We start from the raw sequence: 24601 nt of genomic DNA, 5'->3' as shown, positions 1-24601 counted from the left end.
CACGAGGGACGGCTCTGATTGGCCGAAGCGATCACGTGCACAAGAAATAAAACCGCAAACAAAAGTCTGAGCAAAGTTATATTTAAGAGATCAAACTGTTATGTCTCTATAAGAGCAGTAACAGCAGTAGTAGTAAAAGTACACTCCTGTATCAATTTATTAAAAAAAAAAAAACCCAAAAAAACAGACACTGAATCAGCACTTTTATTTGGTATTAAACATAAAGTTGTTCTGTGGAGCGTTTGTGGTCCGTGGGACATCTCAGCTCTGACTGAAGCCCCCGGGTCCTAAAGGCAGCGCTGGTCAGAGGTAGACACTTTACACTATTCAACACAACGAGAACTCTGGCAAAAATAAACATTACAGAAACAAAACAAAACAACACACAACCAGAACCACAACCAGAGACAGACGAGCACAGAGGAGAACAGAGGAGAACAGAACACACGGATCAGAGGAGAACAGAGAACAGAACACACGGATCAGACGAGAACAGAGAACAGAACACACGGATCAGAGGAGAACAGAGAACAGAACACACGGATCAGAGAAGACGCTTCAAATATGGAACAAAAAATAAACTTTAAACCTGCTTTGGTTTGTCGGGTCGATCGGTTCAAAAACAAGCCCATGATCAACATTCACCATAGAAATCTAACCCACAACCTCAGGAAAACCACTCTGCCAGTCACACAGGGAGAACATGCACACTCCAGAGATCAGGACTCTAACCCACAACCTCCTGGTGAGAGGGAAGAGACTTTATTCCTGAGACTTTCAAATTTTAAAATGTATATATTGTAAAAATATAAGAGTTAACTCTTTTATCAAAACAATTATATATTCTTTTAGAAAATTATCAAAATCTTAGCATTTCTCTCATTAAATATTCAAGTCTACGACAAGGGACTAAACCGGGAATAAACCGGGACTAAACCGGGACTAAACCGGGACTAAACCGGGACTAAACCGGGACTAAACCAGAACTACACCGGGACTGAACCAGAACTAAACCAGGACTAAACCAGGACTAAACCAGGTCTAAACCGGGACTAAACCGGGACTAAACCGGGACTAAACCGGGACTAAACCGGGACTAAACCGGGACTAAACCGGGACTAAACCAGAACTACACCGGGACTAAACCAGGACTAAACCAGGTCTAAACCAGGACTAAACCAGAAATACACCGGGACTGAACCAGGACTAAACCAGGTCTAAACCAGGACTAAACCAGGTCTAAACCAGGACTAAACCAGGTCTAAACCAGGACTAAACCAGGTCTAAACCAGGTCTAAACCAGGACTAAACCAGGTCTAAACCAGGTCTAAACCAGGTCTAAACCAGGTCTAAACCAGGTCTAAACCAGGTCTAAACCAGGACTAAACCAGGTCTAAACCAGGTCTAAACCAGGTCTAAACCAGGACTAAACCAGGTCTAAACCAGGACTAAACCAGGTCTAAACCAGGTCTAAACCAGGTCTAAACCAGGTCTAAACCAGGACTAAACCAGGTCTAAACCAGGACTAAACCAGGTCTAAACCAGGACTAAACCAGGTCTAAACCAGGTCTAAACCAGGTCTAAACCAGGTCTAAACCAGGTCTAAACCAGGTCTAAACCAGAACTACACCAGAACTACACCAGGACTAAACCAGGTCTAAACCAGAACTACACCGGGACTGAACCGGGTCTAAACCGGGACTAAACCAGGACTAAACCAGGACTAAACCAGGACTAAACCAGGACTAAACCAGGACTAAACCAGGACTAAACCAGGACTAAACCAGGTCTAAACGAGGACTAAAGTTCGGTGAGGGTGACACTCTGTTTCTGACTCCAGGGCACAAATGGTGACGAGGGGCGGGGCATCTGGGACGGCGCAGTGCTGTGATTGGCCGTCTGTGCCTGTGGTGCATTCTGACTGGTTTCCTGAGAAGATGATGGGTGCGCTGCGATCTGATTGGACAGTTCTGTGTCTCTTTGCGTGGAAAATGCAGCGTTCTGATTGGGCCTGGTCTCTGGTGACACGTGATTGGATGAGGAGTAACACGCTGCCCTGTGATTGGCTGTTCCATTTTGAGCCTCTGTGTCCTGATTGGTCGCTGCTCCGTTCAGTTTCAGCTTTCCTCCATTTTGTGTCTCTGAGCTTTGATTGACAGTCTGCACAAGGGCCCCTCCCCCTGCCGCACTCTGATTGGCCGTCACAGCGCTCCAGACGTTCTGATTGGCCTGTCCTCCATTTTGAATCACCATAGTTCCTCCATTTTGATTCGTCTCCTGCCCCCAGTCCCCACAGTTTTGACTGACAGTGAGCGGGCTGTTGTGATTGGCCTCCTGCTCGTTCTCCCCGCCCTCAGCCGCGCTCTGATTGGCCTCCCCTCCGTCCGCTGCGCTCTGATTGGCCTCCTGCCCGCCCGCTGCGCTCTGACTGGGCAGCAGCAGTGCCTGTAGACTGCGCCTCAGGTTAGGGTGGAGTCTGCGCTGTGATTGGCTGAAGTATTCGCCGGCGTTGCTCCTCATGGCTCCGGACGCCATGTCTTCGTACAGCGGCACCGTGTACATCCTGGACGTCTGCACAGAGGCATCATGGGAAACGGAGTCACACACACAGAAGAAACACAACAACTGAAACAGCAAAGACATACAGATCCTCTTCTGAGAGTTTACGTCTGATGCCCTTCCTCTGCCAAGTACAAGAATGAATCTGGAATCTGTATAAAGTGTATTGCCCAATGACACAATGGAAGGGCAAAGTCTCGAACCTGGTCTAAAGCAGGACTAAACCAGGTCTAAACCAGGTCTAAAGCAGGACTAAAGCAGGTCTAAACCAGGTCTAAAGCAGGATTAAACCAGTATTAAACCAGTATTAAAGCAGTATTAAAGCAGGACCAAACCAGGACTAAACCAGGACTAAACCAGGACTAAACCAGGACTAAACCAGGACTAAACCAGGACTGAACCTGGACTGAACCTGGACTGAACCTGGACTGAACCTGGACTGAACCCGGACTAAACCAGGACTGAACCAGGAATAGACCAGGACTGAACCAGGAATAGACCAGGACTGAACCAGGAATAGACCAGGACTGAACCAGGACTAAACCAGGACTAAACCAGGTCTAAAGCAGGACTAAACCAGGTCTAAAGCAGGACTAAACCAGGTCTAAACCAGGACTAAAGCAGGACTGAACCAGGACTGAACCAGGACCGAACCAGGACTAAACCAGGACTAAACCAGGTCTAAACCAGGACTGAACCAGGACTGAACCAGGACTGAACCAGGACTAAACCAGGACTGAACCAGGACTGAACCAGGACTAAACCAGGACTAAACCAGGACTAAAGCAGGACTGAACCAGGACTGAACCAGGACTGAACCAGGACTGAACCAGGACTAAACCAGGACTAAACCAGGACTAAACCAGGACCAAACCAGGACTAAACCAGGACTAAACCAGGACTAAACCAGGATCAAACCAGGACTAAAAAGTATTTCTAAACTATATAAAGAAACACAGCTCCTCTCTTTAGACATTATTATACCTGATGCCCTTCCTGTGCCAAGTATGAGGGTGAGTGTATTGCCCAAGGACACGACCTCACAGTATCAGGGTTTTTTTAGACCCGGAGGATCAGACTTGGGGCCCGTGTCCAGGCCTGGCCCTGGGTCTGGGCTCCTGGTCTGGACTCACGTGTTTGTGGAGGAAGTCTCGCACTCGGGGCAGCTCGGGGTAGAACAGGCTCCTCACCACCAGCTGCAGCCATCGGATCTGCACCTCGGCGTTCAGCGCGGCGAAGAGGGCGGAGTAACAGGCCGAGAGGCGGGACATCAGCTCTGAGGCAGCCAATCACACACAAGGAACAGGTTAGACAGGGGAGGGCATCTGACACAGAGGGAGGGCATCTGACACACACAGGGAGGGCATCTGACACACACAGGGAGGGCATCTGACACACACAGGGAGGGCATCTGGGTCAGTACCGTGCGTCAGGGGGGCGAGGTCGAGCAGGCGGTCAAGGAACAGAACGATCTGAAAGGTGCTCCAGGAGGAGAGGTCAAAGTTCACCAGGCTCTCGGGGTCAGGGGGTCGCGCTGGGTCACTCCACAGCCGCAGCAGCTCGTACACAGGCTGAGTGAGAGCGCCCCCTACAGACAGGTCAGGCTCAAACAGAGGAGCACCACACGCCGTCAGCCAGCGATCAAACTCCAGACCTGAGGAGCACAGGGAGCAGAGAGGTTATGAGGAGGAGGGGAGGAGCAGCAGGGTGATGAGGAGGAATAATAATAATAATAATAATAGACTGTAATTCTGACCTGTCCTGTTGGGGGCGCTCTGCAGCTCAGGGAAGTGCTGGAGGAAACAGTGGATCAGGTCCTGAGCCACCACACTCTTAAACTTAAACTCACAAATGTACTCCTGAGAGAGGAGGAGAGGAGGAGGAGGAGAGGAGAGAGGAGGAGAGAGGAGGAGGAGGGGAGGAGGAGAGGAGAGGAGAGGAGAGAGGAGGAGAGGGGAGGAGGAGAGGAGAGAGGAGGAGAGGAGAGAGGAGGAGAGGAGGAGGGGAGGAAAGGAGGAGGAGAGGAGGAGAGAGAGAGGAGAATGAGTGTTATTATCTCTGACAAATAAAAGTTTAAGAAAACACATTTAACTGTCAAAAATATGTTCTGAAGTGTTTTAATGTTTTATCATCATGATATAATACTCCCTACAACTGAATCATGGAGAGTCCAGCCCTCTCAAAGAAGAGAGGGATGGGGTCAGACTGAAGGAGTGCGATCGAGCCTTGTTGGTACAGGCGGGCCAAACGTGCTGCGGCTCGGGCAGTCACAGGCAAAAACTCAGGGCCATGGAGGAGGATTATTGGACGACCTTAAAGAGATTATAGCAAACCGTCCGACGCCTCAGGAGGAGGAAGCAGTGCTTCACCAACATTGTTTACAGAGCGGGTGGAGAGCTGCTGACCTCGACTGGGGATGTTGTCGGGCGGTGGAAGGACTTTGAGGATCTCCTCACTCCCACCATCATGTCTTCACAGGAGGAAGCAGAGACTGAGGACCCGGACTCGTCCATCACCCTGGCTGAAGTCGCTGAGGTGGTTAAAGCTCCTCAGTGGCAAGACTCCGGGGGTGGATGAGATCCGTCCTGAGTACCTCAAGTCTCTGGATGTTGTGGGTCTTGGCTGACATGTGTCTGTACCATCATGTGGGGGTCGGGGACAGTACCTCTGGACTGGTAGACCGGGGCGGTCCCTCTGTATAAGAAGGGGGACCAGAGGGTGTGTTCCAACGACAGGGGAATCACACTCCTCAGACGTCCTGGTAAGGTCTACTCCAAGGAGGGGGGGAATCCGACTGACTTGGATCCAGGAGGAGCAGTGTGGTTTTGGTCCTGGTCGTTGAACACTGGACCAGCTCTATACTCTCCATCGGGTCCTTGAGGCTCATGGGAGTTTGACACAGTCCATGTGTTTTGTGGATCTGGAGAAGACATTCGACCGTGTCCCTCGTGGTGTCCTTTGGGGGGTGCTCTGGGAGTATGGGGTCTGGGGCTCTTTGCTCAGGGCTGTCCAGTCCCTGTATGAGGAGCAGGAGCTGTGTCTCTGCAGTGAGTCAGACCTGCTCCTGGTGCAGGTTGGACTCAGGGCTGCACTTTGTCACCGGGTCTGTTCATTATATTTATGGACAGAATTTCTAGGCGCAGCCAGGGGCCGGAGGGGGTCTCAAGTGGAGCAGTTCAAGTATCTCAGGGTCTTGTCTCGACTGAGGGGAGGATGGAGCGTGAGATTGACAGTTGGATCAGTGTCTGCAGTGATGTTGTCTCTGTGTCGTCTGTTGTGGTGAAGAAGGAGCTGAGTCCAAAGACAAAGCTCTGGATTTACCTCAGTCTGTGTTCTACCCTCACCTCATGAGCTCTGGGGAATGACCGAAAGGACAAGGTCGTGGATACAAGCGGCTGAGATGTGTTTCCTCCGCAGAGTGGCTGGGCGCTCCCTTAGAGACAAGGTGGGGAGCTCAGTCATGTGCAAGGCGCTCAGAGTAGAGCCGCTGCTCCTCCACGTGGAGAGGAGCAGCTGAGGCTCCTGCATCTGTTCATGCCTCCTAGACGCCTCCCTGGGGAGGTGTTCATGTCCCACCGGGAGGAGGCCCCAGGGAAGACCCAGGACACGCCTGGGAACACCTTGGGGTCCCACCGGAGGAGCTGGAGGAAGTGTCTGGGCTGAGGGAAGTCTGGGAGTCCCTGTTTAGAGCTGCCCCCGGCCCCGGATAAGAGGAAGAAAATGGATGGATGGAACTGAAGCATTGTATAATACTCCCTACAACTGAAGCATGGTTGGACCAGACCGGGCTGGACTGGACCGGTCAGGTCAGGGGTCAGGGGTCAGGGCAGGGGTCATACCCTGAGAAAGGCGTCAAATCGCTCTCTGTCTCCACTCAGCTCACACAGGTAGGACACAAAACAGAAACCCTTCTCGTACGTGAACAGGTTCATGAGAGAGCTCGGGTTCACTCCTGCAAACACAGCAGAGGTCAAAGGTTAAAGAGCAGCCAATCACAACACAGCATCTGTAGAATCTCTGATATCAGAATCAGAATCAGAATCCTTTTATTGCCATCCTTTGTAAACACAGTTCACAAACTAGGAACTTACTTCAGTGATAAAGTGCAACATAAAATATAAAACACACTGAATAAATACAAATACAAATAAGACATGCACAAAGTTATAAAGATATGATTAAAAATCAAATAAAATACTTAAAGGTAGAAAATATAAACAACAGCAGCATCAGAACAACAGTGTAAACATGACTTATTAAAGTGACCGGTGTTATAAAGTGTCCAGTTTAGTGCAGATATTATAAAGTGTATATATTTTGTGTAATACCTGAGCGCTCTACAGGCCCCGCCCTCCTTCTGAAACTATGACATCATCAAACCAGGCGCTTACATTCGTGTGTTTTTAGCGTGTTCCTCTTCACATGTGACTCACCTGGCTCCAGTTTGACGTGCAGTTTACTGACAGGACTGTTGTCTCCGAGCAACCGCAGCTGTCTGTGCAGAGCGTCCAAACGAACGACCGTCTCCAGACACGTGAACGCCTCGCCTGAACACAACACAACACAACACAACACTGTTATCTCCAGACACACAAACGCCTCGCCTGAACACAACACAACACTTATGTCCAGACACACAAACGCTCTCCCTGCTCTCTCTGTGCTCATGTGGAGGTTGGGGGTTAGATTCCTCTCTCTCTGTGCTCATGTGGAGGTTGGGGGTTAGATTCCTCTCTCTCTGTGCTCATGTGGAGGTTGGGGGTTAGATTCCTCTCTCTCTGTGCTCATGTGGAGGTTGGGGGTTAGATTCCTCTCTCTCTCTGTGCTCATGTGGAGGTTGGGGGTTAGATTCGCAGTACCGTAGGCCTCTGTGGTGATGCGTCTCTGGGCGTAGGTGGCCAGCCCCTCGCTCAGCCACATCTCCTCCCACGTGGCGTTGGTGACGGCGTTCCCGAACCATCCGTGAGCGATCTCGTGGACCACGTCGATGAGGAGGAACTCGGAGCTCTCCAGTATGGACGAGATGATGAAGGTCAGACAGGGATTCTCCATGGCGACGATCGGGAAGGAGGGAGGGAGGAAGACTAAGTCGCATCTGTGAAAGGGAGGAGAGAGGGAGAGAGGGGGGGGGGGAGAGAGGGGGGAGAGAGAGGGAGAGGGGAGAGAGGAGAGTGAGATACAGGGAGAGAGGAGAGGGGAGAGACAGGAGAGAGAGACACAGGGAGAGAGGGAGAGAGGAGAGGGGGAGAGATAGGGGAGAGACAGGAGAGAGAGGGGAGAGACAGGCGAGAGAGGAGAGTGAGAGACAGGGAGAGAGGGAGAGGGGGAGAGAGAGAGGGGAGAGACAGGCAAGAGAGGAGAGTGAGACACAGGGAGAGAGGAGAGGGGGAGAGAGAGGGGAGACAGAGAGAGAGAGGGGAGACAGAGAGAGAGAGAGGGGAGAGAGTGAGAGAGGAGAGGGGGGAGAGAGGAGAGTGAGAGAGGAGAGGGGGGAGAGAGAGACAGAGGAGAGGGGGGAGAGAGAGAGGGGGGAGAGAGAGAGAGAGGAGAGAGACACAGGGAGAGGGGGGGGGAGAGGGGAGAGAGAGGAGTGAGACACAGGGAGAGAGGAGAGAGGGAGAGGGGAAAGAGAAGAGGGAGGGAGAGAGAGAGAGAGAGAGAGAGAGAGAGAGGGGAGAGACAGGAGAGAGAGGAGAGTGAGACACAGGGAGAGAGGAGAGAGGGAGTGCAGAGAGAGAAACAGAGAGCGACACAGAGGGGAGAGAGTTGTTATGTGATGTCATGATTTCTAACCAGGAAGTAAAATCTGAAACTTAAAAATGTGAAACTCCTGTAGTAAAATCTTAAATATAATAATGAGTGAGTTTTGGTCTCACCTGCCCCACAGGTACGGCCCAAACAGACGCTCCGCCACACTCAGCCACCGCTCCACACTGCCCCCTAGCTTCTGCACCGCACACGACAGCAGGCACGGCTCCGCCCACACTCTGCTCCTGACCGATCAGAGAGGAGGAGAGGGTTAGACACGCCCATCACAGAGTCAGATGCCCTCCCTGTGTCTCAGATCACGTCAGATGCCCTCCCTGGCTCTCACCTGGGCCCGAGGTCGTGGTGCTGTAGTTCTCCACACACTAGAGCCACGAGGTACGAGGGAACCGGCTCGTCCATCCAGAACTGGAACACTCGCTCGTCTCGGCAGAACGCGCTCCGTGACGCGCTCATGAGGACGGTGAATCCATCTGGAACCTACAGCACGGAACAAACACTGAACCGGGACTGAACCGGGACTGAACCGGGACTGAACCGGGACTGAACCGGGACTGAACCGGGACTGAACCGGGAGTCCCCCATAGAGTTATTTAGAGTCATATAGTACTCTACATCATAGTCTCATCGTACCCTGATGGTGGCGCTGTAGGGGCTCTTGACGGTCGGCGTGTCGAAGCAGGGAAAGAAGGAGCGGTTACACACGCAGTGCCCCTGAGTGAACACAAGGGGGCGCGTCTGTCCACAGGTGAGCTCCGGGTCCAGCCACCAGACCTGGAACCAGACCGGGATTATAAAAGGACCAAGGTCTGAGCCAGGACTAAAGCAGGACTAAAGCAGGACTAAAGCAGGACTAAAGCAGGACTAAAGCAGGACTAAAGCAGGACTAAAGCAGGACTAAAGCAGGACTAAAGCAGGACTAAAGCAGGACTAAAGCAGGACTAAAGCAGGACTAAAGCAGGACTAAAGCAGGTCTAAAACAGGACTAAAACAGGACTAAAGCAGGACTAAAACAGGACTAAAGCAGGACTAAATTGGGACTAAAGCGGGTCTAAAACAGGACTAAAGCAGGTCTAAAGCAGGTCTAAAGCAGGACTAAAGCAGGACTAAAACAGGACTAAAACAGGACTAAAGCAGGACTAAAACAGGACTAAAACAGGACTAAATTGGGACTAAAGCGGGACTAAAGTGGGTCTAAAACAGGACTAAAGCAGGTCTAAAGCAGGTCTAAAGCAGGACTAAAACAGGACTAAAGCAGGTCTAAAACAGGACTAAACCAGGTCTAAAGCAGGTCTAAAACAGGACTAAACCAGGTCTAAAGCAGGTCTAAAGCAGGTCTAAAGCAGGACTAAAACAGGACTAAAGCAGGTCTAAAGCAGGACTAAAGCAGGTCTAAAGCAGGACTAAAGCAGGACTAAAGCAGGACTAAAGCAGGTCTAAAGCAGGACTAAAGCAGGACTAAAGCAGGTCTAAAGCAGGACTAAAGCAGGACTAAAGCAGGTCTAAAGCAGGTCTAAAGCGGGACTAAAACGGGTCTAAAACAGGACTAAAGCAGGACTAAATCGGGACTAAAGCAGGTCTAAAGCGGGACTAAAACAGGACTAAAACAGGACTAAAACAGGACTAAAGCAGGACTAAATCGGGACTAAAGCAGGACTAAAACAGGACTAAAGCAGGTCTAAAGCAGGACTAAAACAGGACTAAAACAGGACTAAAACAGGACTAAATCGGGACTAAAGCAGGACTAAAGCAGGACTAAAACAGGACTAAAACAGGACTAAAGCAGGACTAAAACAGGACTAAAATAGGACTAAAACAGGACTAAAACAGGACTAAAGCAGGACTAAAACAGGACTAAAACAGGACTAAAACAGGACTAAATCGGGACTAAAGCAGGACTAAAGCAGGACTAAAACAGGACTAAAGCAGGACTAAAGCAGGACTAAAGCAGGACTAAAGCAGGACTAAAGCAGGACTAAAGCAGGACTAAAGCAGGACTAAAGCAGGACTAAAGCAGGACTAAAGCAGGTCTAAAACAGGACTAAAACAGGACTAAAGCAGGACTAAAACAGGACTAAAGCAGGACTAAATTGGGACTAAAGCGGGTCTAAAACAGGACTAAAGCAGGTCTAAAGCAGGACTAAAGCAGGACTAAAACAGGACTAAAACAGGACTAAAGCAGGACTAAAACAGGACTAAAACAGGACTAAATCGGGACTAAAGCAGGACTAAAGCAGGACTAAAACAGGACTAAAACAGGACTAAAGCAGGACTAAAACAGGACTAAAATAGGACTAAAACAGGACTAAAATAGGACTAAAACAGGACTAAAGCAGGACTAAAACAGGACTAAAACAGGACTAAAACAGGACTAAATCGGGACTAAAGCAGGACTAAAGCAGGACTAAAACAGGACTAAATCGGGACTAAAGCAGGTCTAAAGCAGGATTGAATATTCTTCTGATTTGTAAAACAGTGTGACTCACCGCCGGCCCGTCTGTGGTGCTGTACCGGACCGTCACCTGAACCTCTCTCCCGGCTCGGAGCTCGGGCAGACCCACCCTCAGCGCTGACCCAAACTCTGAGAATCCCTCCGATGTGAAGACCAGGGACTGAGGCGGATCCTGGGGTCGCTCCGCATCCTTCAAGTCCACAGACCGGACCAGGACTGAGGGGTGACAGTCCAGAACCAGAGTCTGAACCCCTGACCGGAGCGGAGACAAGTCCAGAACCAACCACCCACTCATCTCCTTCACCGCAAAGTTTATCTGAAGAGACAAAGAGAGGATGGGAGGGCATCTGACACACAGGGAGGAGGAGGGAGGGCATCTGACATACCTGCAGGTCCAGGTGCAGGTGGCGCAGGTGGAAGTGGGCGTGGTTTGAGGCAGAGGCGACGTCCACCAAGGGGCAGCGCTCTGAGGGGGGGGCAGTACAGCGCCCCCCAGAGGCCGATAGAGAGCGGCAGCAGCAGAGCGAGCGGGAGTGAGGAGAGGACATGATCCAGGAGGAACAGGGTCTAAACCAGGCTCTGAACTGGGACTAAACCAGGACTAAACCAGGACTGAACCAGGACTGAACCAGGACTGAACCAGGACTGAACCAGGACTAAACCAGGACTAAACCAGGACTGAACCAGGACTAAACCAGGACTGAACAGAGTCAAAACCAGGTCTAGATTAGGACCAATCCAAAGAATAAACCAAGACTAAACCAAGACTAAACCAGGACTGATCTAGGACTAGATGGGGACTAAACCACTTGATAAATTAAAAATAAAGGATCTGTTATACAGAGGTGAAGTTTGAACTAAAAAGTGCACTTTAAAGTCTTTATGAAGTCATAAAAACAAGTTCATAAAGTTGATGAGAGCAGGTTCAGACTCGGGGTGCGGAGGTCGCTCAGGGTAAAGTTTATGTTTATGTTACAGGTTGTGGCATTAAACCTGCTGAGAACAGAACACCTCCTCCTCAGGTTTATGTCCTACAGGAGGATCACTTACACTGCAGGAGTAAACATGTATTTCATCTGTCAATGCATACCATGTTTGTCAAACTATTATTATTATTTTTGTATGAATAAATAAATTGAATCTTATTTAAAATGTATAAAAAGACATTTCCATTTCAAGTGTTTTCCTTTAAGGACACTTGTGAGAATGTCTAAACATTAAAGGTTTAAAAGTGCACTCTGTAGATACAGCCTCCTGAGTTAGCAAAACATTAAGTTAAAAACAAACAAAAGGCACTAAATATGAACTTTAACCCGCGCCTGGGCCGTAAACATTAAACTAAGGAGTGTTGTGTTAAACTTTATCGAGGCTAGCTCCATTAGCTCCATTAGCTACATTAGCTACATTAGCATTAGCTTAAACAGGTCACAAAGTGGCTCAATTAGTGTTTCTTTTAAGTCTAAATACGCTTTTTTCACTAAACACAAACGTATAAAGCTCCAGACCCAAACAGGCGCAGCAAAGACGAAATAATGTGTAAAAACAGAGTGAAAATGTGACATCCATCAGGGCGGACGGACACCGGCTGCGGCTGGAGGCTCAAGCCGGGGAAGGCGCTCTGCTGCCCGGGTACAAGTCCCGCGCTGTCTCTGGAGCTCCGGAGCGCGAATGCTCTGAGCTCCGCCGGGGAAGGTGGACTACGGCCCGGGTACGAGACTCGAAATGTGCCGCTGTCTCACAAGAGCTCCAAGAATCTGTGAAGACACCGGGCTGTCCCTCGGAGCTCAGCCGGGAAAGAGCCGCCGTCTCCCGGATTCACGGTCCGAAGTTTACCGCAGACTGTCCGCAGCTCCAGCGGGAAAAGACAAGGCCCCCGCGGCTTTGAGTCCACCCGAGAAACGAGCCTCTTCCGCGGGGAACATGGACAGAAATCTGCCGCTGTGTCCCCTAGGGTTGGTCCAAGCCCGAGGTCTGGACTGAGCCGAGGAAGAGGCTCTGCTGCCCGGGCACAGAGAGAGGAGCCTCCCGCTGTGGCTCCGGAGGACAGACCGGAGGACAGACCGGAGGACAGACCGGAGGACAGACCGGAGGACAGACCGGAGGACAGACCGGAGGACAGAGGGACAGGACCCGGGACACACCTGAGGACAGAAGCCGAGGACAGAAGCCGGGGACAGAAGCCGGGGACAGGGACACAAACAGGAAGTACTCACAGACAAAGTTTAGCTGCCAGTGGGGGCGCTATGGAGCCACCATCTCCTGTTTATTCTGGATTTGTCTTATGTCCCTTTTATCGTCCAGGTCCCTCTGAATATGTAAGTTTATCATTTAAAGTCTTATTTTCGCTCTTTGTCCATCTCTAATGATACAAATATGACTCATGAAATGTCCCACACTTGGGCTTTAAATGGCATTATTGACTGTAAAAGGATAAATGAGCTCAGTGTTTACGATAAAAGCTCTGAGGTTTAACCCAGGACCCGGGGACGGGGCCCAGGGGACGGGGCCCAGGGGACGAACAGGAACTTTAAAAACACTGAGCACAAACCATAGACTGTACGAGGTCCACATACACACAGGGCCTCAGCTTTAAGGGCCTCAGCTTTAAGGGCCTCAGCTTTCAGGGGCCCCGGGCTGGGTGTGTCTCTGGGGCCCCCTCCTGGCTCAGCTGTTGATGATTCACATTTGACACATTCTGACTCTCGTCACTTTGACCAGTTGTTTTTGTTTTTATCAGAACAACATCAGACTGAAAACATCCAGAACGACACAACTACAACAACACAACAACAACACAACAACAACACACACATATAAGAACAACACAAACACATAAGAACGACACAAACATATAAGAACAACACAAACACATAAGAACAACACACACATATAAGAACAACACAAACACATAAGAACGACACAAACATATAAGAACGACACAAACAACAACACACACAACAACAACACAAACACATAAGAACAACACAAACATATGGGGGGGGGGGGGGCAACAATTCTAGACAAGTTTCTGTTGGATTTGAATCTGTTCATTCGTGTGTCCAGTTGTGTGTCCAGTTGTGTGTCCAGTTGTGTGTCCAGTTGTGTGTCCAGTTGTGTGTTCTTACATTTACATTTTGTCTGTGTAAACACAGAGCTGCCCTCACCTCTGCTGCTGTAAACGCACAAGCCCCTGTCCAATAAAACGTGATTTATTATATTATTTTCAATCTAAATGTCTGGCTCTTGGGGGCGCCTGGTGGACCCTGGGGGCCCCTGGGGGCCTCGGGGCCTCAGTAGTCGCTCAGTCTGATTATAGTCTGGTCTGAATCCATCTTTAAAACAACAGGTTTATTTATTTAAGGCTTTTATTGTGAAGGGCGTGTCCGCGGCGGAAGTGCTGTGCGTGCGTCAGTCGTGCGTCTGGACGTTTTTACGTGAGCAGCAGCATCCTCAGCATCAGGACCAGACCAGGACCAGACCAGGACCGGACCAGGCCCAGGCCCAGGACCATGGGCGAGACGCGCGTGATCTACCACCTCGAGGACCAGCACACGCCGTACCTCGTGCGCATCGGCGTGCCCGCGGAGCGCGTGACCCTGTTGGACGTGAAAACGGCGCTGAACAAACCGCACGCACGGTTCTTCTTCAGGTCCGAGGACCGGGACTTCGGGTGAGTCCTGGTTCAGACCTGGTTCAGACCTGGTTCAGGGTCTACGGTCTCAGGATTAAAGACCACAGCCCACGTGACTCAGGGGAATATTTAATAACAGCGCCTCCTTTGATCTTCCGCCTGTTCAGACCCGGATGGACCTGATCCAGACCTGGTTTAGACCTGGTTTAGTCCTGGTTTAGACCTGGTTTAGTCCTGGTTTAGACCTGGTTTAGTCCTGGTTTAGTCCTGGTTTAGACCTGGTTCAGATACACACAGACACTACAGGGTTAAAAGTTTACGCACAATAAGACACAGGGAGGGCATCTGACACAGGGGGAGGGCATCTGACACACAGGGAGGGCATCTGACACAGGGGGAGGGCATCTGACAGTTTGTTGTGTGGGGGACGTGTGTTTTCTTCTGTTTTTCTCAAACACATGAGCGTCTTGAGAATAAAACACCAGGGGGCGACAGAGGCTCATCTGAAAGAGGCGACACACACTGTGGGGGGGGGGGGGGGGGGGGTGTGTGTGTTAAACTCGGTGTGTGTGTGTGTGTGTGTGTGTTAAACGGGGTGTGTGTGTGTGTGTGTGTTAAACTCTGTGTGTGTGTGTTAAACTCTGTGTGTGTGTGTGTTAAACTCTGTGTGTGTGTGTGTTAAACTGTGTGTGTGTGTGTTTACAGTGTGAGGTTGTGTGTTAAACTGTGTGTGTGTGTGTTAAACTCTGTGTGGGGGGGTGTGTGTGTGTGTGTGTTTACAGTGTGAGGTTGTGTGTTAAACTGTGTGTGTGTGTGTTAAACTCTGTGTGTGTGTTAAACTCTGTGTGTGTGTGTGTGTTAAACTCTGTGTGTGTGTGTTAAACTCTGTGTGTGTGTGTGTTAAACTCTGTGTGTGTGTGTGTTAAACTCTGTGTGTGTGTGTTAAACTCTGTGTGTGTGTGTGTGTTAAACTCTGTGTGGGGGGGTGTGTGTGTGTGTGTGTTTACAGTGTGAGGTTGTGTGTTAAACTGTGTGTGTGTGTGTTAAACTCTGTGTGTGTGTGTTAAACTCTGTGTGTGTGTGTGTGTTAAACTCTGTGTGTGTGTGTTAAACTCTGTGTGTGTGTGTGTTAAACTCTGTGTGTGTGTGTTAAACTCTGTGTGTGTGTGTTAAACTCTGTGTGTGTGTGTGTGTTAAACTCTGTGTGTGTGTGTTAAACTCTGTGTGTGTGTGTGTTAAACTCTGTGTGTGTGTGTTAAACTCTGTGTGTGTGTGTTAAACTCTGTGTGTGTGTGTGTGTGTGTGTTTACAGTGTGGTGAAGGAGGAGATCAGTGATGATGGAGCGCTCCTGCCCTGTGCCAACGGACGCATCGTCTGCTGGGTCTGTACACACCTCCTCCTCCCCTTCTCCTCCTCCTCCTCTCTCCTTCTCCTCCTCTTCCTTCACTTCCTCTCTCCTCTCTCCTCCCTCTCTCCTCCTCTCTCCTCCCTCTCTCCTCCTTCCTCTCTCCTCCCTCTCTCCTCCTCCTCCTTCACCTTCTCTATCCTCCTCCTTCTTCTCTCCTCCTCCTCCCTCTCTCCTCCTCCTCCTTCCTCTCTCCTCCTCCTCCCTCTCTCCTCCTCCTTCACCTCCTCCTCCCTCTCTCCTCCTCTCTCTCCTCTCTCCTCCTCCTTCACCTCCCCTCTCATCCTCCTACCTCTCTCCTCCTCTCTCTCCTCTCTCCTCCTCCTTCACCTCCTCTCTCCTCCTCCTCCCTCTCTCCTCCTCTCTCTCCTCCTCCTCCTCCTTCACCTCCTCTCTCCTCCTCCTCTCTCCTCCTCCCTCTCTCCTCCTCTCTCCTCCTTCTCCCTCTCTCCTCCTCCTCCCTCTCTCCTCCCTCTCTCCTCCTCCTCCTCCTCCTTCACCTCCTCTCTCCTCCTCCACAGTTGGTGTCTGCAGACTGTCAGCTGGACTTCAGAGGCTCTGATGTCATGTCAGTGGCCACGCCCACCAGCAGCACAGCCCCGCCCTTCCGCCTGACCCCGCCCCCCTCAGACAGAGTTCCGCCCCCCTCAGAGAGAGCCCCGCTTCCTGAGAGGACACGAGGAATCGGAGACTCGCGTCCTCCGTCCTACCAGTGAGTCGATACTCGATACTCAAGACCGATACCACACAGTTTAGACTCTGGGATGGTCCATGAGCTTTTACTACGCTCTCAGAAGAAGAGGAGGAGGAGAGGAACGAGGGAGGAGACAGGGTAAATGAAAGAACAGAGGGATGGAGAGGATGAGAGAGAGGAGGAAAGATGAGAGGGAAGAGATGAGAGATGGAGGGAGGAGGAGAAAGGAACAGGAGGATTAGTGGGAGAGGAAGGAGGTAAAAGAATGGGGAGAAAGAGGAGAGGAGGGAGGAAGAGGAGAGAAGAAGAGAGGAAGGGGAGGTAAGAGGTAAGAAAGAGGGATGTAGGAAAGAGAGAGGAGAGAGAACAGTGCTCAGTGGTGCAGAGGTTCATATCTGTCCTGGGACTTTGAGGATCTGGTTTCGATCCTGGTTTTAGTATCGATGAGGATCATATTTTTTATAGTTTGGACGGCTCCGTAGAGGTGAAGTGAACACCTGTGTGTGGTCACCGCACTACAAACAGGAAGTGATCATCATCCACTCTGCCTCCAGTTCACTTCCTGTGTATAAACAGCGCCCCCTCTGTCCTCTCTCTGTCCTCTCTCTGTCCTCTCTGTCTCTGTCTCTGTCTCTTCAGACTCATTCTGGTCTTAAATGTTCGTATTAACCCTCTACATGATCCTGGGGTTTTTATTTCACTATTGTGTCTGTAAATCAAGATATGAACATTAATAACAGACAAATCAGGTCCTTCTTTCCCCGAGGTCGCTCCTGTTAGCGTTAGCAACAGGTTTGATTGACAGTGTTGCTAAGCTCTCTGGTTGCGGTCACGTCGCTCTCTGCGGTCACGTCGCTCTCTGCGGTCACGTCGCTCTCTGTGGTCACGTCGCTCTCTGTGGTCACGTCGCTCTCTGTGGTCACGTCGCTCTCTGTGGTCACGTCGCTCTCTGTGGTCACGTTGCTCTCTGTGGTCGCGGTCACAGGTCAGTGAGGGACATGTTTATGTGTTTAGTGCTGTTCAGGAGGACTCTGACGGACACGCCCACCTTCACAAACCGTCCAATCGTCAGCGAGCGCCCAGAGGGAGCTCATCCAATCAGCAACAGAGCAGTGAACTGGAGACCACCAGCTTCTGTTCATCTGGAGACTCAGGAGGAAGGTGAGTCCTGGTTTAGTCCTGGTTTAGTCCTGGTTTAGTCCTGGTTTAGTCCTGGTTTAGTCCTGGTTCAGTCCTGGTTTAGACCTGGTTTAGTCCTGGTTTAGTCCTGGTTTAGACCTGGTTTAGTCCTGGTTTAGACCTGGTTTAGTCCTGGATTAGTCCTGGATTAGTCCTGGTTTAGTCCTGGTTTAGTCCTGGTTTAGACCTGGTTTAGTCCTGCTTTAGTCCTGGTTTAGTCCTGGTTTAGTCTTGGTTTAGTCTTGGTTTAGTCTTGGTTTAGTCCTGGTTTAGTCCTGGTTTAGCCTTGGTTTAGTCCTGGTTTAGTCCTGGTTTAGTCCTGGTTTAGTCCTGGTTCAGTCCTGGTTTAGACCTGGTTTAGTCCTGGTTTAGTCCTGGTTTAGACCTGGTTTAGTCCTGGTTTAGACCTGGTTTAGTCCTGGATTAGTCCTGGTTTAGTCCTGGTTTAGTCCTGGTTTAGACCTGGTTTAGTCCTGCTTTAGTCCTGGTTTAGTCCTGGTTTAGTCCTGGTTTAGTCTTGGTTTAGTCTTGGTTTAGTCTTGGTTTAGTCCTGGTTTAGTCCTGGTTTAGCCTTGGTTTAGTCCTGGTTTAGTCCTGGTTTAGTCCTGGTTTAGTCCTGGTTCTTTTTGGCCTGCAGCTCTTCTTTTTCTGCTCCAAAAAGCCTGTTCACTTCGTGGCTCCTGATTGGTCGTTCAGAATCATGTGACTGACGGCTTTGTCAACCCCATCAGAGAATATTTAAACCAGGACTGAACCAGGACTAAACCAGGACTGAACCAGGACTGACTCTCGACAGAACTGGAGCTATTTCATTTTTTCATATAAATCAACCTTCTTGCAGTGAGTATCTCCCCCTGTGTGTCAGATGCCCTCCCTGTGTGTGTCAGATGCCCTCCCTGTGTGTCAGATGCCCTCCCTGTGTGTGTCAGATGCCCTCCCTGTGTGTCAGATGCCCTCCCTGTGTGTCAGATGCCCTCCCTGTGTGTCAGATGCCCTCCCTGTGTGTCAGATGCCCTCCCCGTGTGTCAGATGCCCTCCCTGTGTGTGTCAGATGCCCTCCCTGTGTGTCAGATGCCCTCCCTGTGTGTCAGATGCCCTCCCTGTGTGTGTCAGATGCCCTCCCTGTGTGTGTCAGATGCCCTCCCTGTGTGTGTCAGATGCCCTCCCTGTGTGTCAGATGCCCTCCCTCATGTTCTTGGTTAAATGAAGCAGGAGGATGGATCTTTGTTTTTGATATAAGTGCCGCGTGTTTGTGATGTCACTCAGGTTCAGCCAATCAGAGCACAGCAGCTCGTCTCCTCGTCTGTTTCGGCGTCAGCGGCGCCGCCATCGTAAGAAGCCCGCCCAGCCTATGGACAAGGTACGAACGCCGACAGACGGATATGAATGTGCTGCTGTGATGTGCGTCTGTCCACAGGGGGCGCTACAGCGGCGCTTTGTTGTGACGTTTACGGCGACGTCGGCTCCACTGGACGTGTTTTTATGAAGTTTTAGATGAATATTGTGAAAATGTGTCAATGAAAACAGAATGATCCACAGAGATGAGAACCATAAAGACACAACAGGGCGGGATTAACTCTACTGTACAGATATAAATGTACACACACATATGCACACACACACACGTACACACACACACTGACTCACATATAAACACAAACACACGTACACACACACACACGTACACACACACACTGACTCGCATATAAACACAAACACACGTACACACACACACACGTACACACACATACATACACACACAGTGACCGTGTCGTGTTTGTTTGTTTCAGTCTCTGAGCTCTGTGACCGACTCCACCATGTCCCTGAACATCACCACAGTCACACTGAACATGGGTGAGTCAGGGAGGGCATCTGACACACAGGGAGGGCATCTGACACATCTGACACAGGGAGGGCATCTGACACATCTGACACAGGGAGGGCATCTGACACATCTGACACAGGGAGGGCATCTGACACATCTGACACAGGGAGGGCATCTGACACATCTGACACAGGGAGGGCATCTGGCTGTTTTTCAGAGCAGCACCACTTCCTGGGGGTGAGTGTCCTGGGGCAGAGCACAGATCGAGGAGATGGAGGGATTTACATCGGCTCCATCATGAAAGGAGGAGCAGTGGAGGCGGACGGACGGATAGAGCCGGGAGACATGCTACTGCAGGTACTACGAGTACTACTGCAGGTACTACGAGTACTACTGCAGGTACTACAAGTACTACAGCAGGTACTACAAGTACTACAGCAGGTACTACGAGTACTACAGCAGGTACTACGAGTGCTACAGCAGGTACTATGAGTGCTACTGCAGGTACTACGAGTGCTACTGCAGGTACTACGAGTACTACTGCAGGTACTACGAGTGCTACTGCAGGTACTATGAGTACTACTGCAGGTACTACGAGTACTACAGCAGGTACTACAAGTACTACAGCAGGTACTACGAGTACTACAGCAGGTACTACGAGTGCTACTGCAGGTACTACGAGTGCTACTGCAGGTACTACAAGTACTACAGCAGGTACTACGAGTACTACAGCAGGTACTATGAGTGCTACTGCAGGTACTACGAGTGCTACTGCAGGTACTACGAGTACTACTGCAGGTACTACGAGTGCTACTGCAGGTACTACGAGTACTACTGCAGGTACTACGAGTACTACTGCAGGTACTACGAGTACTACTGCAGGTACTACGAGTACTACTGCAGGTACTACAAGTACTACAGCAGGTACTACGAGTACTACTGCAGGTACTACGAGTACTACTGCAGGTACTACGAGTACTACTGCAGGTACTACGAGTACTACTGCAGGTACTACGAGTACTACTGCAGGTACTACGAGTGCTACTGCAGGTACTATGAGTGCTATTAGTACTGCAAGTACTACTACTGCCACTGTTGTGTCTTGAATGTTCTTCTGGATCTGGACCTGAGTCTCAGGACTTTGTGGTTTATAAACTACAACATGTGCACAGTGCTCCAGCAGAGGGCGCAAGACTGACTCTACTGGAGCAGACCACGAGGAGCAGTACTGTTACTCAGACCGCGGGGGGGGGGGCAGTACTGTTACTCAGACCGCGGGGGGGCAGTACTGTTACTCAGACCGCGGGGGGGGGGCAGTACTGTTACTCAGACCGCGGGGGGCAGTACTGTTACTCAGACCGCGGGGGGGGGGCAGTACTGTTACTCAGACCGCGGGGGGGGGGGCAGTACTGTTACTCAGACCGCGGGGGGGGGGGGCAGTACTGTTACTCAGACCGCGGGGGGCAGTATTTTATTTGCTTCTGTTTGTCTTTGAGGTAAACGACATAAACTTTGAGAACATGAGCAACGACGACGCTGTGAAGGTCCTGAGAGACGTACTGCACACGCCGGGGTAAGAGAGGAGGGGTAAGAGGAGGGGTAAGAGAGGAGGGGTAAGAGGAGGGGTAAGAGAGGAGGAGTAAGAGGAGGGGTAAGGGGAGGGGTAAGAGGAGGGGTAAGAGAGGAGGGGTAAGAGGAGGGGTAAGAGAGGAGGGGTAAGAGAGGAGGGGTAAGAGAGGAGGGGTAAGAGGAGGGATAAGAGAGGAGGGGTAAGAGGAGGGGTAAGAGAGGAGGGGTAAGAGGAGGGGTGAGAGAGGAGGGGTGAGAGAGGAGGGGTGAGAGAGGAGGGGTAAGAGAGGAGGGGTAAGAGAGGAGGGGTAAGAGAGGAGGGGTAAGAGGAGGGGTAAGAGGAGGGGTAAGAGAGGAGGGGTAAGAGGAGGAGTAAGAGGAGGGGTAAGAGGAGGGGTAAGAGGAGGGGTAAGAGAGGAGGGGTAAGAGAGGAGGGGTAAGAGGAGGAGTAAGAGGAGGGGTAAGAGGAGGGGGTGTCGTGCTGTTCCTGTTTTCACAGCTTGTCTCTGTTCAGACCCATCACTCTGACTGTGGCCAAGTGCTGGGACCCGAGCCCCCGCAGCTGCTTCACCCTCCCCCCCAGTGAGTAACTCCCCCCGCCTCAGAGACCCCACACACACTAACAAACACACCCTCAGTGAGTAACTCCACCCGCCTGTCTCTGACCTCTGACCTCTAACCTGAGTTTAGGTGAGCCTGTGAGACCCATCGACCCTGCGGCCTGGGTCTGTCACACGGCGGCCATGACGGGACGCCTCACCCCACACTACTGTGAGTACTACAGTAAACATACTACAAGTACTACTGTGAGTACTACAGTAAACATACTACAAGTACTACTGTGAGTACTACAGTAAACATACTACAAGTACTACTGTGAGTACTACAGTAAACATACTACAAGTACTACTGTGAGTACTACAGTAAACATACTACAAGTACTACTGTGAGTACTACAGTAAACATACTACAAGTACTACTGTGAGTACTACAGTAAACATACTACAAGTACTACTGTGAGTACTACAGTAAACATACTACAAGTACTACTGTGAGTACTACAGTAAACATACTACAAGTACTACTGTGAGTACTACAGTAAACATACTACAAGTACTACTGTGAGTACTACAGTAAATGCTGTCCTGTGATTGGTCGATGTGACCCTGATGCCCCTGTGTTCCAGCGGTGCACGAGGAGACCCCTCTGAGCGTGCACAGTGACATCACGGCGGTGGTGGCGGCAATGGCCAATCGCAGATCAGGACTCGAGGTCCGGGACCGGTTGTGGCTCAAGATCACCATCCCCAACGCCTTCATCGGTGAGTCAGCTTTAACCCAGTCTAAGCCCGGTCTAAGCCCGGTCTAAGCCCGGTCTAAGCCCGGTCTAAGCCCGGTCTAAACCCGGTCTAAACCTGGACTAAACACAGTCTAAATCTGTTCTCGATCAGGTCTAAGCCCAAACTAAACTCAGTTTAAACACGGTGTAAACCATCTCCAAAAGCTTTATCAGTGTATCCTGCTTTAGACCTGCTTTAGACCCGCTTTAGACCCGCTTTAGACCCTGTTTAGACCCTGTTTAGACCCACTTTAGACCCTGTTTAGACCCGCTTTAGACCCTGTTTAGACCCGCTTTAGACCCTGTTTAGACCCTGTTTAGACCCTGTTTAGACCCACTTTAGACCCTCTTTAGACCCTGTTTAGACCCTCTTTAGACCCTGTTTAGACCCTGTTTAGACCCACTTTAGACCCTCTTTAGACCCTGTTTAGACCCTCTTTAGACCCGCTTTAGACCCGGTTTGGTCTCTGTTCAGGCTCAGACGTGGTGGACTGGCTCCTCCTTCATGTCGAGGGCTTCTGTGATCGCCGTGAGGCTCGTAAATACGCCTCAAACCTCCTGCAGAGCGGATACATCAGACACACGGTCAGCAAAGTGTCCTTCTCCGAGCAGTGCTACTACAGCTTTGGAGACGTCTGCACAGGTGAGGAGGAGGGGCACAGGTGAGGAGGAGGGGCACAGGTGAGGAGGAGGGGCACAGGTGAGGGGGAGGGGCACAGGTGACGGGCACAGGTGAGGGGGAGGGGCACAGGTGAGGGGGAGGGGCACAGGTGAGGGGGAGGGGCTCAGGTGAGGGGCACAGGTGAGGGAGAGGGGCACAGGTGAGGGGCACAGGTGAGGGGGAGGGGCACAGGTGAGGAGGAGGGGCACAGGTGAGGGGGAGGGGCACAGGTGAGGGGGAGGGGCACAGGTGAGGGGGAGGGGCACAGGTGAGGAGGAGGGGCACAGGTGAGGGGGAGGGGCACAGGTGAGGGGGAGGGGCACAGGTGAGGGGGAGGGGCACAGGTGAGGTGGAGCGCCCTCTAACCCTAACAGGGTTTAACCCTCAGACACTGAAGGAGTTTCCCTTATGAAGGATTAATAAGATGCACCTTGAATACTGTGAGATTTCTGATTTTATCTTCTGCTTCTTGTCCTGGTCCTGGTCTGGTGCCGGTCTGGTCTCTGGTCTGATGATGATCCTGGTCTTGGTCCAGAACTGGGTCTTCTGACTCTGGAGGACCCGGAGGAGTCTCGTGTGTCAAATCCAGAGCCCTGTGCTGTACCCCACCCCTACAGCTCCCCCCACAGGCTGCAGCCCAACAGAGTCTCAGGCAGCCACCACAGCCACGGTGAGACACAGCCCAGTCACGGTCCTGGTGCAGTCGTGGTTCAGTCCCGGTTCAGTCCCGGTGTAGTCCTGGTGTAGTCCTGGTTTAGTCCTGGTTCAGTCCTGGTTTAATCCTGTTTCTCTCATTACAGGAAGTGGAGGCGCTGGGTCAAACTGCAGTGAAAAACACAGAGATGAAGTCGACCAATCAGAGGTCAGAGTGGCTCAGACTCCGCCCCCTGCCTCCAGACAATCGTTCCGATTGGCCGTCGGAAACCCCAGCGAGTTCTTTGTGGACGTCATGTGACCAGAGCAGACCCATGAGGTGCTGCGGTTCCTCTGAGCTCCACTGTGTGCGACTCTATAAATCCTGAGGCTTCTGTGTCTCTGGGAGCGTGATGCTAACTGTAGACACTGCTCTGTCTGAAGACTTTAATCTGAGTTTGCTTTAACACAATCTGAAGCTTTATCTCACCTCCAGTCCATCGATGCTTCAAACCAATCACAGAGCAGCATTGTGGTGTGGGCGGAGCCAAAGCGAAGCGCCCAAACTGTATCCTGTATATACCTCTGGACCCAAATGACGCCGAAGAAAGATGGCGGCGCAGACAGATGTGAGGGAGGAGCTTTGTGCTTTTGTGGAGGGAGGATTCCACCAATCAACTTCAAGTATTCATCTGAATGTCCCGCCTCTTCACAACTTGTTCACGCCCACTGCGCCGAAATTCTACCCCGCCCACTGTGCGTTCTACCCCGCCCACTGTGCGTTCTACCCCGCCCACTGTGTGTTTTACCCCGCCCACTGTGTGTTTTACCCCACCCACTGCCCGGGCACATTCTGGAACTTTGATCTAAAGCTTCAGAATCAAACAG

At 51.1% G+C, this 24601-nt stretch overlaps 2 protein-coding genes across 3 annotated transcripts; one reads left to right on the top strand and one right to left on the bottom strand.

Annotated features, from left to right (window-relative positions):
* Window positions 1-1664: 1664 nt before the first annotated feature.
* On the bottom strand, window positions 1665-11516 carry rnpepl1 (arginyl aminopeptidase like 1). Its single transcript, XM_033977377.2, has 12 exons — window positions 11164-11516; window positions 10812-11093; window positions 8959-9099; window positions 8654-8805; window positions 8436-8552; window positions 7419-7654; window positions 6993-7106; window positions 6399-6511; window positions 4316-4418; window positions 3983-4213; window positions 3693-3835; window positions 1665-2571 (listed from the first exon to the last, which is right to left on the bottom strand). Exons 1-12 carry the CDS (start codon window positions 11323-11325, stop codon window positions 1801-1803), a joined length of 2565 nt encoding a protein of 854 aa, XP_033833268.1. The 5' UTR covers window positions 11326-11516; the 3' UTR covers window positions 1665-1800.
* Window positions 11517-14159: 2643 nt separating this feature from the next.
* LOC117379943 (segment polarity protein dishevelled homolog DVL-3) lies at window positions 14160-24040 on the top strand. Of its 2 annotated transcripts, XM_033976637.2 has the most exons (14): window positions 14160-14447; window positions 15721-15790; window positions 16336-16526; window positions 17523-17669; window positions 18954-19047; window positions 19478-19541; window positions 19730-19869; window positions 21009-21085; window positions 21596-21663; window positions 21772-21852; window positions 22268-22402; window positions 22895-23062; window positions 23616-23750; window positions 23881-24040. In XM_033976637.2, exons 1-14 carry the CDS (start codon window positions 14287-14289, stop codon window positions 24033-24035), a joined length of 1686 nt encoding a protein of 561 aa, XP_033832528.1. In that variant the 5' UTR covers window positions 14160-14286; the 3' UTR covers window positions 24036-24040. The 2 variants fall into 2 exon arrangements, with proteins under 2 accessions (XP_033832528.1, XP_055082264.1); XM_055226289.1 differs by lacking the exon at window positions 17523-17669.
* The last annotated feature ends 561 nt before the right edge of the window (window positions 24041-24601 follow it).

This window comes from Periophthalmus magnuspinnatus, chromosome 13 (genome assembly GCF_009829125.3).
Source record: "Periophthalmus magnuspinnatus isolate fPerMag1 chromosome 13, fPerMag1.2.pri, whole genome shotgun sequence".
Classification (NCBI taxonomy): Eukaryota; Metazoa; Chordata; class Actinopteri; order Gobiiformes; family Gobiidae; genus Periophthalmus; species Periophthalmus magnuspinnatus.
The sequence above is the reverse complement of the archived record's forward strand: the minus strand, read 5'-3'. Positions and strand labels throughout refer to the sequence as shown.